Source organism: Dendropsophus ebraccatus, chromosome 14, assembly GCF_027789765.1.
Source record: "Dendropsophus ebraccatus isolate aDenEbr1 chromosome 14, aDenEbr1.pat, whole genome shotgun sequence".
Lineage (NCBI taxonomy): Eukaryota > Metazoa > Chordata > Amphibia > Anura > Hylidae > Dendropsophus > Dendropsophus ebraccatus.
Window position 1 is genome coordinate 12647180 of NC_091467.1, and position 15954 is coordinate 12663133.

General features: G+C 40.7%; 1 protein-coding gene across 1 annotated transcript in view; it reads right to left on the bottom strand.

The window, feature by feature from the left end:
• The window catches only part of LOC138771802 (fer-1-like protein 4), a 30604-nt gene that overhangs the window by 2470 nt on the left and 12180 nt on the right, over positions 1 to 15954 (bottom strand). The window contains exons 3-8 of the mRNA XM_069951809.1: positions 11899 to 11987; positions 8909 to 9008; positions 4536 to 4627; positions 4012 to 4053; positions 2658 to 2816; positions 2511 to 2568 (exon numbers count right to left, since the gene is read on the bottom strand). Coding sequence (XP_069807910.1) covers positions 2511 to 2568; positions 2658 to 2816; positions 4012 to 4053; positions 4536 to 4627; positions 8909 to 9008; positions 11899 to 11987 — 540 coding nt within the window. The remainder of the gene's footprint in view (positions 1 to 2510; positions 2569 to 2657; positions 2817 to 4011; positions 4054 to 4535; positions 4628 to 8908; positions 9009 to 11898; positions 11988 to 15954) is intronic.

Sequence of the window (15954 nt, forward strand, 5' to 3'; positions counted from 1 at the left end):
GTCCATCATAGCATTTAGAAAAAACAAAGGGCGACAGCGCTCCATGGCGAGGATCAGAAGGGCAAGGTGAAAAAGGGATAGGGGTGCACGGCAACCCTCACCTGATGTGGTTGTGCAAAGGGAGGCACAACACTCTGCAGCGTATATATCAAGGACCGCAGCCACTCCCGATATCCAACAGGAAACAATGATGCAAACAACCTCCAACTCCAGACTACACGGATTATGGGGCGCAGGTCCAACTTGAGATCGAGGCACAGTGAGTAATAAAAATATATATTTTATTGTGGAGACTCAACGCGTTTCGGAACCGCACCGGTTCCTTTCTCAAGAGTCATGATACTGATAAAACAGAACAGCACTATATATCACAAACCAAGATGACATTAAAAGGGGAGGAGGACTCAGACCCTCCCACTTCAATCAACACAGACACCTGTAACACCAATAAAGAAAGGCATATGGCTATATACTACATTGCATTAAAATACAATAATATATAAGAAGAGTATATAAAACGAATATGTATATAAATAAAAATAATATGTGTAGAAAATGTATAAAAAAAAAATAAAAAAAAAAAAATTTAAAAAAATTTCTTATAAAAAAAATTTTTTATTTTTTTTTTTTTCTTTCTCCTTTCCTTTTCTTATATTTATATATATATATTTAAAAATAAGTATATAAAGTTAAAAAATTATACCTTCGTATTTTCTTTCTCCTTGAGACACTAGAAAATACGAAGGTATAATTTTTTAACTTTATATACTTATTTTTAAATATATATATATAAATATAAGAAAAGGAAAGGAGAAAGAAAAAAATAAAAAAATAAAATACATTTTCTACACATATTATTATTTTTATTTATATACATATTCGTTTTATATACTCTTCTTATATATTATTGTATTTTAATGCAATGTAGTATATAGCCATATGCCTTTCTTTATTGGTGTTACAGGTGTCTGTGTTGATTGAAGTGGGAGGGTCTGAGTCCTCCTCCCCTTTTAATGTCATCTTGGTTTGTGATATATAGTGCTGTTCTGTTTTATCAGTATCATGACTCTTGAGAAAGGAACCGGTGCGGTTCCGAAACGCGTTGAGTCTCCACAATAAAATATATATTTTTATTACTCACTGTGCCTCGATCTCAAGTTGGACCTGCGCCCCATAATCCGTGTAGTCTGGAGTTGGAGGTTGTTTGCATCATCATAGCATTTGACATGGAGATGTGTCCACTGACATAATTATTAAATGTGCAACATGTTAAAGGGGAACGCCAGGTAGAGGTAAAAAAAATTAAACTTCTGCAGAACCATAAAGCATTACTTACCTGTCTATCCCAGTTTTGAAACTACCAAAAATCCATTTGTTTGGGGGTTTTTTGCTCTGTATTGTGTTTCTGTCTTTCCTGGTTTAGCATTTCCCAGAATGCAATGCTTTCCCTCATCTGACCATCACAGCTCCCACCCATTACAATCAGTAAAATTAATGCTGCATCTGCTTCTGGCCGGTCAGAGATGGTGAATCACTCAGGGGATTGGGGGATCCAGCCCCGCCTCCTGTGACATCACGCCCTGCCCCCTGTCTGTATCATCAGCAAACACACACAATGTGAGACAGAGACATGGAAGATTTGTCTCCTAAGGGGGGGAGAGCAGAAGGAGCAGGGGACAATGTGAATTGGCACAGAGGCCATATTATTTCACTTGCATGATTTCTATCAGCTATCGGTGTGACAGAACCGTACAGGTACAGTAATACATTGTATAGACACATCTATATAACTTTTAATGTACTTTTAATAGAAAAAACAAGTTTTTCTTATCCGGAGTGCCCCTTTAACTATTTCAGTCCCATCAGGCCTCAGGTGCAGGTGTAGTCAATAGGCATGACTTAATCCTTTTGGGGTCCATTGACGGCACCTGATGGGGTATATATTCAATAAATATTGAAGCATGACTTCAGGGAGTGCCGGGATTCATTCATGGACTATGTGACTAGGATTCTATTAATTTCCTCATGCAGGGTGGCTCTTACTACAGAGCGCCATCTACTCCTTTACTGATAAGTACTGGTAGACTGGAGATTTTTAAAAAAGAAGTAATTTACAGATCTCTGTAACTTTATGACACAGTTGATTTGAAGAAAAAAAAAATACATTTTCGCTGGAGTACCCCATAAAAAAAAAAAATAAAAAAAAAAAGTACTCACCTTTTCCACTTTACCTCCATTCCAGCACAACTCAGTCCCACTGTACAGCACTTGGTTTCGACACAAGGGTGTGCCTGCTCAGCCAATCACTGGCAGCAGCAGGGCCATATCTCAGACAGTACAGGCTCTTCCTTGTGTCGAGACCAGACTGGGCTTCGTCAGGGCAGCAACACTGGGGGGAAAGGCACAGGTGAGTACTTTTTTTCCCCCTAGCCATCACACATATCCCTTTAATGTCAAAGCTTTGAGAATAAGATAGTAGAGAATAGCAAACACTATTATAATCCCCATACCTGGAAGTTTCTCGGTTTAGGATTGACTGTAAAATCTCGTACTGGAAAGGTGCCGCGACTGTAGAAGAGCAGAAGAATATAAAGTGACTAAATACAAGTATTATAGCAGTCTGGTGCTGCACTCTGGGTCTCTGCATAAAGTAATACCTCAATACAGGAGTAAAGCTGATCCCGGAAATTTCTAATTCCGCCTCGTCATAGGAATCGTCGTCATCATCGTCATCCTCAGAACCTTTTACTAGTTTCTTTCCTATGCGTCTGGCATCAATGTCCTTCTTGCGAGCCTCCTCTTCTTTATTATCCTCACTGGGAAGAAGAGGTAGAGTCCTTTATCCTTTACCAGCTTTAACACAGGCATCAACTTTTATTTACTATAACAAGGTCATAGATTGGTCAACAAGGTCAACAATATCTAGGTCATATATTGAGCTAATGATATAAGGAAAATCAGCAGGTTAGAAGCATGTAACACCCTGATATGTCCCTATATTGCACAGGGCGCTGAGGATAAAGGGAAGCTTCTTACCTTCATCCTCAGTGCAGTTTTCTTGTATTTTGTGGTTTGATTTTGTGGATTGATTGCCAGCCCACCCCTTCTAATGAAAATTCATCTGGTGCTTTGCCATTATGAGTGCCAGTATTATGGTACACTCTGATCAAATATTTTCTGAAGAACCTTATTTTAAAAAAATCTTTACAACAGGTTTTTCATCATGTGTACGCTGGAGCATGCGCCGCGGTAAGTCCTGGCACTTGCAGGTTGATGTTGCACTTTCCTATTTTTTGAGCGACGGAACTTCGTTACTGCAGAGTGTCAGATAGATATTCATTAGAAGAGGCAGGCTGGCTGAGGTGGATTGATCCCTGTTAGTGTACCTGATTGTCTCCCCCGTTAGTGTACCCGACTGTTGCCCCTGTTAGTGTACCTGATTGTCGCCCCTGTTAGTGAACCTAATTGTCGCCCCTGTTAGTGTACCCAATCGTCGCCCCTGTTAGTGTACCCAATTGTCGCCCCTATTAGTGTACCTGATTGTCGTCCCTTTTAGTGTACCCGATTGTCGCCCCTGTTACTGTACCTGATTGTCACTCCCTTTAGTATACCTGATAGTTTCTCCCATTAGTGCACCTGATTGTCACTCCTGTCAGTGTACCTTATTGTTGCTCCTGTTAGTGTAAGTGATCGTCGCCCCTGTTACTGTGCCTGATTGTTGCTCTAATTAGTTTACCTGATAGTTGAAAATATTTTTTCCCTATTTCCCTCCACTAAAACCTTGGTGCGGCTTATAAAGCAAAAAATACAGTACAGCATATGAATGGCCCATACAAGAAATATGGGGAAAAGATATATTCTATATAAGATATATAATTCATCAATCCATCATATACCCCTTCCCGTCATCCATCAGCTGGGTGATGGACGTGTGTCTTTTTCAGCCATAATAACTCTGACCATGACTATGTGCAAGCAGAATTTTGTTACCCAGGTTATCACTGTACTTACTCCTCATCTTGAAAGTCCGGGTTTCGAATAATCAATTCTGAGCTGTTAAAACATAATAAATGTGATTAATTATAATATTATAATATGGGCCAGAGCAGCCATCATCTTATAACATGACATTTGGCTGCGACGTAGTTCTATACAAGCTATAAACTTCTGTCTGCCACTGGTTATCAGTCCAACATAGTGCTCTCTGCTGCCACCACTGTCCATGTCATGAACTGTCCAAAGCAGGAAAGGTTTCCTATGGGGATTTGCTGCTGCTCTGGACAGTTCCTGTCATGGACAGAGGTGGCAGCAGAGAGCACTGTGTCAGGATAACCCCTTTAAACATGTGTTCTTCTGTAGCCTGTTAGGCATCTATTCTCCACTGTGTACATTGTACTGCATACATCTTACATGCTAGTGTCTATATTAGCCGGTCCTGCCCTGGACCGTATAACCAGCACTCATTGTCCCTTCAGTTTGCAGGTCTCTCTACTCATTCCAATGACAGCATCCATTAGGTTTAAAGAAAATCTCACCCATCTTCCACTGTAGAAGAGAAGCCGTCTCCATTCCATATGCGAACGGCACCGTGTGCAGGCAGATAGCGGATAACCAATTCAGCCTTAATCTGTAGTCAGAGGAGAGCAAGGAAAATGGTCATGTTATATAGAAGAATTATCATTTACACCAGTCATGTCAAACTCTGGCCCGCGGAGCCATTATTTGTGGCCCGCCAGGCAATTAAGAGTTTGAATTACATCTGGCCCGCCATGGCTACTATAAATTAGACTATGGGGCAGAGCTGGCTACTATATGAGACTATTAGGGAGGGCTGGCTACTATATGAGACTATTGGGGAGGGCTGGCTACTATATAAGAGACTATAGGGGAGGGCTGGCTACTATATAGGAGACTATGGGGAGGGTTGGCTACTATATGAGACTACTGGGGAGGGTTGGCTACTATATGAGACTACTGGGGAGGCCTGGCTACTATATAAGAGACTATGGGGGAGGGCTGGCTACTATATGAGACTATTGGGGAAGGCTGGCTACTATATGAGACTATTGGGGAGGGCTGGCTAATATATAAGAGACTATGGGGAGGGCTGGCTACCATATGAGACTATTGGGGAGGGCTGGCTACTATATGAGACTATTGAGGAGGGCTGGCTGCTATATGAGACTATTGGGGAGGGCTGGCTACTATATAAGAGACTATGGGGAGGGTTGGCTACTCTATGAGACTACAGGGGAGGGCTGGCTACTATATGAGACTACTGGGGAGGGCTGGCTACTATATAAGAGACTATGGGGGAGGGCTGGCTACTCTATGAGACTACAGGGGAGGGCTGGCTACTATATGAGACTACTGGGGAGGGCTGGCTACTATATAAGAGACTATGGGGGAGGGCTGGTTACTGTATGAGACTACAGGGGAGAGCTGGCTACTATATAATACTATTAGGGAGGGCTGGCCACTGTAAAAGAGACTATAGGGAGGGCTGGCTACTATATAATACTATTAGGGAGGGCTGGCTACTATATAATACTATTAGGGAGGGCTGGCTACTGTAAAAGAGACAATAGGGAGGGCTGGCTACTATATGACACTATGGGGAGGAGTGGCTACTGTAAAAGAGACTATTGGGGAGGGCTGGCTACTATATGAGACTATAGGGGAGGGCTGGCTACTATATAATACTATTAGGTATGGCTGGCTACCATATGAGACTACAGGGGAGGGCTGTCTACTATATAAGAGACTATGGGGAGGGCTGGCTACTATATGAGACTATTAGGGAGGGCTGGCTACTATATAATACTATTAGGGAGGGCTGGCTACTATATGAGACTACAGGGGAGGGCTGGTTACTGTATAAGAGACTATGGGGAGGGCTGGCTACTATATGAGACTATTAGGGAGGGCTGGCTACTATATAATACTATTGGGGAGCGCTGGCTACTATATGAGACTACTGGGGAGAGCTGGCTACTATATGATACTATTGGGGAGGGCTGGGTACTATATAGGACACTTGGGGGGCTGGCTACTATTTAGGCACTTATTTGGGCACTACTGGGAGGACTGGCTACTATGTCGGGCAATTTTGGTTGGGTTGGCTACAACATGGGGCAATATTGGGGGGGTTGGCTATTACAAGGGTTTGGGTTTAATCATATCATTTATCATAGTGCACAGTGCTGGGAGACTCACACCACTGACAGTGCCAGGACCGCCGCACGCTGCGATTACAGTGCCAGGACCGCCGCACGCTACTCTGACAGTGCCAGGACCGCCGCACGCTACTCTGACAGTGCCAGGACCGCCGCACGCTGCTATTACAGTGCCAGGACCGCCGCACGCTACTCTGACAGTGCCAGGACCGCCGCATTCGCGTTTCAATTATTATCAAGGCTGGCCCGCGACTTTGTCCAATTTTTTAGTTTTGGCCCACTGTGTATTTGAGTTTGACACCCCTGATTTACACCGTTACAGTCTATGAGAAGAGAACGGTATAAAAATACAGAAAAAGTCTGTGGTTCTTAAACACTGCTCATCAATATGCTTCTACTGTATGTACGTTCCATCATTGTATCTTTTGGATATGTATGTTCTGTCTCTGTATATATTGGATATGTATGTTCTGTCTCTGTATATATTGGATATGTATGTTCTGTCTCTGTATATATTGGATATGTATGTTCTGTCTCTGTATATATTGGATATGTATGTTCTGTCTCTGTATATATTGGATATCTATGTTCTGTCTCTGTATATATTGGATATCTATGTTCTGTCTCTGTATATATTGGATGTGTATGTTCCGTCTCTGTATCTTGTGGATATGTATGTTCCGTCTCTGTATCTTGTGGATATGTATGTTTTGTCTCTGTATATTCTGGATATGTATCTTCAGTCTCTGTATATTCTGGATATGTAACTTCAGTCTCTGTATCTTTTGGATATGTATGTTCTGTCTCTGTATCTTGTGGATATGTATGTTCTGTCTCTGTATCTTGTGGATATGTATGTTCTGTCTCTGTATCTTGTGGATATGTATGTTCTGTCTCTGTATCTTGTGGATATGTATGTTCTGTCTCTGTATCTTGTGGATATGTATGTTCTGTCTCTGTATATTCTGGATATGTGTCTTCAGTCTCTGTATCTTTTGGATATGTATGTTCAGTCTCTGTATATTCTGGATATGTATGTTCTGTCTCTGTATATTCTGGATATGTATGTTCTGTCTCTGTATATTCTGGATATGTGTCTTCAGTCTCTGTATATTTTGGATATGTATGTTCTGTCTCTGTATATTCTGGATATGTATGTTCTGTCTCTGTATATTCTGGATATGTATGTTCAGTCTCTGTATATTCTGGATATGTATGTTCTGTCTCTGTATATTTTGGATATGTATGTTCTGTCTGTATATTCTGGATATGTATGTTTTGTCTCTGTATCTTCTGCATATGTATGTTCTGTCTCTGTATATTCTGGATATGTATGTTCAGTCTCTGTATATTCTGGATATGTATGTTCAGTCTCTGTATATTCTGGATATGTATGTTCTGTCTCTGTATATTTTGGATATGTATGTTCTGTCTCTGTATATTCTGGATATGTATGTTCTGTCTCTGTATCTTGTGGATATGTATGTTCTGTCTCTGTATCTTGTGGATATGTATGTTCTGTCTCTGTATATTCTGGATATGTATGTTCTGTCTCTGTATATTTTGGATATGTATGTTCTGTCTCTGTATCTTCTGGATATGTATGTTCTGTCTCTGTATATTTTGGATATGTATGTTTTGTCTCTGTATCTTCTGAGGAAGCGGCCAGACTAGACAAACAGGTAAGAAAGAATCTTGTGCAGTGTTCATACGTCATGACATCTTTGTGTGACAATACTGTTGTTTGCTGTTATCAGCTTTATGCTTCTCGCCTCTCTTTATATATATATATACTGCGCAGGAATAATCATAAACCACAATAAAACCAGCACAGGAAAAAGCTCATAAAAGCACATTGGGCACGGGGCAGGTAAGAGATGGTGGGGCGGCTGTGTGCAAGTGAGAAGCCGATCTATGATGAGTCATGAGACCTTGTTATTAGTCATCAGAGAAAGAGAAGGTCACCAGGGCTTTGTCTGCAAGACATGATCCACCATTTCTGCTATTTAACTCCTTACGAGATGTCACCTCACCTGCATACCTGAATACAGCGAGCTCTTCCAAAACTTTCAACTGGTGTCCGAAAGTTATACAGATTAGTAATTTACTTCTAATTAAAAATTTCCAGTCTTCCAGTACTTGTCAGCTGCTGCATGTCCTACAGGAAGTGGTGTATTCTTTCCAGTCTTACACAATGCTCTCTGCTGCCACCTCTGTCCATGTCAGGAACTGTCCAGAGCAGAAGAGATTTTCTATGGGGATTTGCTGCTGCTCTGGACAGTTCCTGACATGGACAGAGGTGGCAGCAGAGAGCACTGTGTCAGACTGGAAAGAATACACCACTTCCTGCAGAACATACAGCAGCTGATAAGTACTGGAAAACTGGAGATTTTTATATAGAAGTAAATTACAAATCTGTAAGACTTACTGACACCAGTTGATTTGAAAGATTTCTCCTTTAAAGTGAGCCCAAAGTGCCAAATTTAACAAGACTGGCCAACATGCTAATATGTATGGGGGCCTTCTGACTCTCCTTTCAACTGTTGGTGGGAAGAAGGATCAGGCATTTTGATTTTCAATGCCCAATCCTTTTGTTGTTCATAAAGTTATTGCTGAGGAGTCAAGTCCAGATAAGTATGGGAAAACCATGATCTGGTTGCTGTATGACACATGTTCCATGCATGAAGCCGATGCTATTGATACAAGAAGTGTCTGACATCGCCGGCTCCTACCCCAGTGACGCTGTAGTTCTTGTCCACCAGAGCTTCGGTAAGGATGAGCTGTCCTGTCGTTGGGAGATGTTGAAGACTGATTATCAATTTCCCCAATAATCTAGAACAGAGAAGCAGGGATGTCACAGTTTATTGTTCCGGCAATTATATCTACTAAATAAATAGATACAATATACACATGGAATTCTGAAATATTACTATTCTTTAGAGCAGGGGTACTCAACAACTTTTAGTGAAGGTCCACTTACCGGGGTCTATTGTCAGGTGAAGGTCCGAGCTGAACATCAGTAGGAAACGTGTTTTGTTACTTTGTCACAAACGTTCAACTATTTATATACAGAATTGCTGCTTATTATCGGGAAAATTGGTATTTTTTTCTCTCTCACCAGGCCTTTGATATTAGGTACAAAGGGGGTGACAGCCCTGGTAGTATATAGCCCCCCTGTTGCTCCCCCAGTAGTGTATAGCCCCCCCTGTGCGCTCTCCCTCAGTAGTATATAGCCCCCTGTTGCTCCCCCAGTAGTATATAGCCCCCCTGTGCGCTCTCCCCCTGTAGTATATAGCCCCCTGTGAGCTCCCCCCAGTAGTATATAGCCTCCCCGTGCGCTCTCCCCCTGTAGAATATAGCCCTCTGTGAGCTCCCCCCAGTAGTATATAGCCGCCCTGTGCGCTCTCCCCCTGTAGTATATAGCCCCTGTGCGCTGTCCCCCAGTAGTATATAGCCCCCTGTGAGCTCCCCCCAGTAGTATATAGCCCCCCTGTGCTCTCCCCTGTAGTATATAGCCCCCTGTGAGCTCCCCCCAGTAGTATATAGCCCCCGTGAGCTCCCCCCAAGTAGTATATAGCCCCCCTGTGAGCTCCCCCTGTAGTATATAGCCCCCTGTAAGCTCCCCCTGTAGTATATAGCCCCCCGTGCGCTGTCCCCCTGTAGTATATAGCCCCCTGTGAGCTCCCCCCAGTAGTATATAGCACCCCTGTGCTCTCCCCCCAGTAGTATATAGCCCCCTGTGAGGTCCCCCCCAATAGTATATAGCCCCCCTTGTGCTTTCCCCCTGTAGTATATAGCCCCTGTGAGGTCCCCCCTGTAGTATATAACCCCCTGTGCGCTCCCCCCAGTAGTATATAGCCCCCTCAGTAGTATATAGCCCCCTGTGAGGTCCCCCTGTAGTATATAGCCCCCTGTGCGCTCCCCCCAGTAGTATATAGCCCCCTCAGTAGTATATAGCCCCCTGTGAGGTCCCCCCTGTAGTATATAGCCCCCTGTGAGGTCCCCCCTGTAGTATATAGCCCCCTGTGCGCTCCCCCCAGTAGTATATAGCCCCCTCAGTAGTATATAGCCCCCTGTGAGGTCCCCCCTGTAGTATATAGTCCACCTGTGCGCTCTCCCCTTGTAGATGCCCCCCAGACAGAAAAAAAAATAACAAAAACAACTCACCTAGCACCTCGTTCCCTGCTGCGGCTGTCTTCTTCTCTTCCCGTCGGTCCGGGCCCCGGCTGATACGCGCTCTGTAGGGATGTCCCGGGAATTCCCCAGCAGAGCGCGCATCAGTGACCTCAGCGTACGCCGCCGGCCTGCACTTCCGGGAAGGACAGGCCGGCAGCGTACACTGAGGTCTGTGGTGCGCGCGCTGCTGGGGAATCCCCGGGACATCGCCAGAGAGCGCGTATCAGCCGGGGGCCGGACCGACACTGCCCCCAGCCCCACAGGCGTACTGCAACCTAAGGACAGTATGCCTATGGGACGGGAGGCAGTGCGGTGGGGAGCGAGACGGACCGGATCCGGGGCGGTTAGGAGGTCTGACCAGGGGTCCGGACAGCTGGCCCCGCGGTCCGGGTTCGGACCGCGGTCCGCCAGTTGAGGACCCCTGCTTTAGAGGATATCACAACACCAATGGATGGCTAGACTCAAAAACCAGACTTCACCTTTAGCAGTGCCCTTTCCTTGATCATAATAATCACTCTCAGTACTCAGATACCCCCAGGACTTATGGCAGGGCAGACTAGGCTAACCAGTCAGCAGTTGGGTAAGGAAATCATACAAGCAGGTATCCGTGTCAGAAGCAGTACTACATAGAAATAACTCAGGTGACAGTAAGCAATGGTAATAGTTTGCAGGACGGTTCAGATGAAGGACAAACATTAGACAGGGGTGGGAAATAATAGAGAGATAGGACAACACAAAGGCCAGATTCACATTGTTGAGCGGCCTTCTCGAAAGTGTGTCTGGGTTTGGCTGGACACTATGGCAGCCTACCGTTGTATCCACAATTTCCAAGACTCCCAACCTCACCAGACGCCGGGAGTTGAATGCCGAGCATTCGTGTTCAGAGAAGTTGCCGAACCCGGATACTTTCGGGAATTTTGCTCCACAATACTCCTAAACAGGTAAATCTCTGCGCTACTGTACCCTTCCCCCGTTGGCCTAAATTGATAGATCTCTTCCTATACCCAAACATGGAAAGGTCTATTAGCTACGGTTTGTAGGGCAGGGAGAAGAGACTGAAGACCGCCATGATGGTTTAGGCAGCATGAAAGTCAGGACAGGAATTCTTCATCCAAGCCAGTCTAATCGTTTTGGTTAAATCTATTTAAAGGGCATTTCCAATTAAAACTTTCATGTCTCCTACCCCAAGGATAGAGGACAAGTAAGAAATCACGGGGGATCCGACTTCCATGCCCCCCAGGAATCTCTAGATCGGCCCTGACTCCTTTGTTTTGAATAGAGTCACGGGTACGGCAGTAACCTGCGGCTCTATTCATTCTCTATGGAGCCGCAGGAGAGAGCAGAGTACAGCACTTGGCTCTTTCTGGCAGCTTCTCAGAGAAAGTATAGAGCCGCAGGTCATGTGCCAAGGAGTTGGGGCTGATCTGGAGATTGCCAGGGAGTACGGAACTCGAACCCCCTGCGATTTCTGACTTGTCTCCTATCCTGTGGACACTCGCTTTAACATTCTCCTATGTGGTAGACATACAGTATAACGTAGAAGTACCTGTTAGTGAAAACTTTGCTGCAATTGTAAACTTTCAGAGTAAGAACTTCTTCAGATACACCTTTGTTATAGTGCGGCCATCGAAAATGCTGCATAGAAATATACAAAACATAATGCACATATAATACATACACAATAGATGTAAAAAAAAAAAAAATAAATAAATAAATAAAGGTCAGTAACAGAGCAGCGGCCTAAGAGGAGCTACTATGGGGTCAACAGACCAGTGTCCTGTAATACAGAAAATAGCTACATTTTATTCCAGAGCCCAAATTATTCATCCATAGAAGTTAGAAACACAACCAGCCTGCAAGTAGAGCTTCATGTTGTGCCATTCCATACTATACCATTATACTATACTATACTATACTATATCACTATACTATACCATTATACTATACTATACTATATCACTATACTATATCACTATACTATATCACTATACTATACTATATTACTATACTATATCACTATACTATACTATATCACTATACTATACTATATCACTATACTATACTATATCACTATACTATATCACTATACTATACTATATCACTATACTATACTATATCACTATACTATACTATACTATATCACTATACTATACTATATTACTATACTATATCACTATACTATATCACTATACTATACTATATCACTATACTATACTATATCACTATACTATATCACTATACTATACTATATCACTATACTATACTATATCACTATACTATACTATACTATATCACTATACTATATCATTATACTATACTATACCATTTTACTATACTATACTATATCACTATACTATACTATATCACTATACTATACTATACTATATCACTATACTATATCATTATACTATACTATACTATATCACTATACTATACTATATCACTATACTATACTATATCACTATACTATACTATACTATATTACTATACTATATCACTATACTATACTATATCACTATACTATACTATATTACTATACTATACTATATCACTATACTATACTATATCACTATACTATATCACTATACTATACTATATCACTATACTATACTATATCACTATACTATACTATATTACTATACTATACTATATCACTATACTATACTATATCACTATACTATATCATTATACTATACTATATCACTATACTATATCACTATACTATACTATATTACTATACTATACTATATCACTATACTATACTATATCACTATACTATATCATTATACTATACTATATCACTATACTATACTATATCACTATACTATACTATATCACTATACTATACTATATCACTATACTATACTATACTATATCACTATACTATATCATTATACTATACTATACTATATCACTATACTATACTATATCACTATACTATACTATATTACTATACTATACTATATCACTATACTATACTATAACACTATACTATATCACTATACTATACTATATCACTATACTATACTATATTACTATACTATACTATATCACTATACTATACTATATCACTATACTATATCACTATACTATACTATATCACTATACTATACTATATCACTATACTATACTATATTACTATACTATACTATATCACTATACTATACTATATCACTATACTATATCATTATACTATACTATATCACTATACTATATCACTATACTATACTATATTACTATACTATACTATATCACTATACTATACTATATCACTATACTATATCATTATACTATACTATATCACTATACTATACTATATCACTATACTATACTATATCACTATACTATACTATATCACTATACTATACTATATCATTATACTATACTATATCACTATACTATATCACTATACTATACTATATCACTATACTATACTATATCATTATACTATACTATATCACTATACTATACTATATCACTATACTATACTATACTATATCACTATACTATATCACTATACTATATCACTATACTATACTATATCATTATACTATATCACTATACTATACTATATCACTATACTATATCACTATACTATATCACTATACTATACTATACTATATCACTATACTATATCACTATACTATATCACTATACTATACTATATCATTATACTATATCACTATACTATACTATATCACTATACTATATCATTATACTATACTATATCATTATACTATACTATATCACTATACTATATCATTATACTATACTATATCACTATACTATATCATTATACTATACTATATCACTATACTATATCATTATACTATACTATATCACTATACTATATCACTATACTTTACTATATCATTATACTATACTATATCACTTTACTATACTATACTATATCACTATACTATATCACTATACTATATCATTATACTATACTATATCACTATACTCTATAATTTTAGTTGTATTGAGGCAATTACTATTACTATTTCTATAGACTTTCCTGTGGTGGCAATCGTAACATGGTATGTTTAAACAGTCAGAGAATCTGACAGATCATTGAAGCCAAAGCCAGAAACAGACTATAAACCGAGAACAGGTCATAAAGGAAAGACTGAGATTTTTTTTTCTCAAATCCGTTCCTGGCTTTGCCTTCAAAAATCTGTCAGATAATCTTTCTATCTAAACGCACCATAAATAATGTGCAATATTGAGTATTACAGAAACAGTACTGAAATCATCTAGAAAGTTATAGAGATTTGTAAATTAATTCTATTTTAAGATTTTCAGTTTTCCAGTACTTATCAGCTGCTGTATGTCCTGCAGGAAGTGGGGTATTCTTTCCAGTCTGACACGGTGCTCTCTGCTGCCAACTCTGTCCAGAGTAGGAGCAAACCCCCTCAGAAACTGCTCTGGACAGCAGAGAGCACTGTGTCAGACTGGGGAGAATACACCACTTCCTGCAGGACATACAGCAGCTGATAAGTACTAGGAGACTGGAGATTTTTACATAGAAGTAATTTACAAATCTGTATAACTTTCTGATTTCACTTTTATTAAGGGGTACTCTCCGGAGTATCCCTTTAAACCCATATGAAATAGCAAGTTCCAGCACTATATAATCCCTCTAGTAGTAGTGCATAGAATTGGCTGGCGATCCAATGTGTATGTGGGCCTTCCTAATGACAGGTTAAGATCAGACATGTTGGATGTTGTGGCCATGGGGATGCTGCCCTATTTTACTAAAATAAGCGGGACCTTTTAGAGCTGGATAGATCGCTGTTGGCCGAACAAGGGTTTACACAACGTCCATGACGGTACAAGGAATGCTGCTGGAGGCTATTGTAGTTATACAGAGCTGTCATTCCTGACCTACCCACTAAACAAATAAACCAATACAACCTGAAACCATCACAATCCACAGCTCAAAGGGAAAACTTGTCAAAGATTTGTTTCGTTGGCACAAAAGTGTCATATGACATTTATCCTTAAAGGGGTCGTCTGGGCATCAAAAAATGTATAAGTGGCTGGGGGCAGGGATAGAATAAAAAAAATAAAAAAACTGTACTTACCTATCCCGATCCCACTGTGCTAATGGTTTGCTTTCCTCTCAGCTACTTCCTGGCTGCTGAAGACACATTGTTCCCGCAGATCTGCCCTGCTCAGCCAATCACTGGCTCCGGTAGTGTCCTGCCTCAGTCAGTGATTAGCTCGGAAGTAGATGAGTGGACCAGTGTAGTGTCCCACTACGTGTTTTCTTTTCTTCTCTTACACTTTGGTATAACTGTATCTCTCTAGTGTCACAGGTTAGGACAGGGAGTTGCTGTTCCTTACTCTAACCACTAGATGTCACACTCTCACAGCACAGCTGCAGATAAACTAGGGCTAGCTACACACACTCTCTGGTCTCTTTAGTCTACACTTCCTGAAGTTATTCATTTTAGTTTGAGAGAGAGGAGAGCAGATCTGTTTTTTGCTAAGCTAGCTACCCAACCACTATGGGTTTGCTACACCAGACCCCTAGGGAAACCAAAGACAAGGGAGGAGGATGGACTAGCAAAACAGGACAGTTGACCACCTTAGAAAA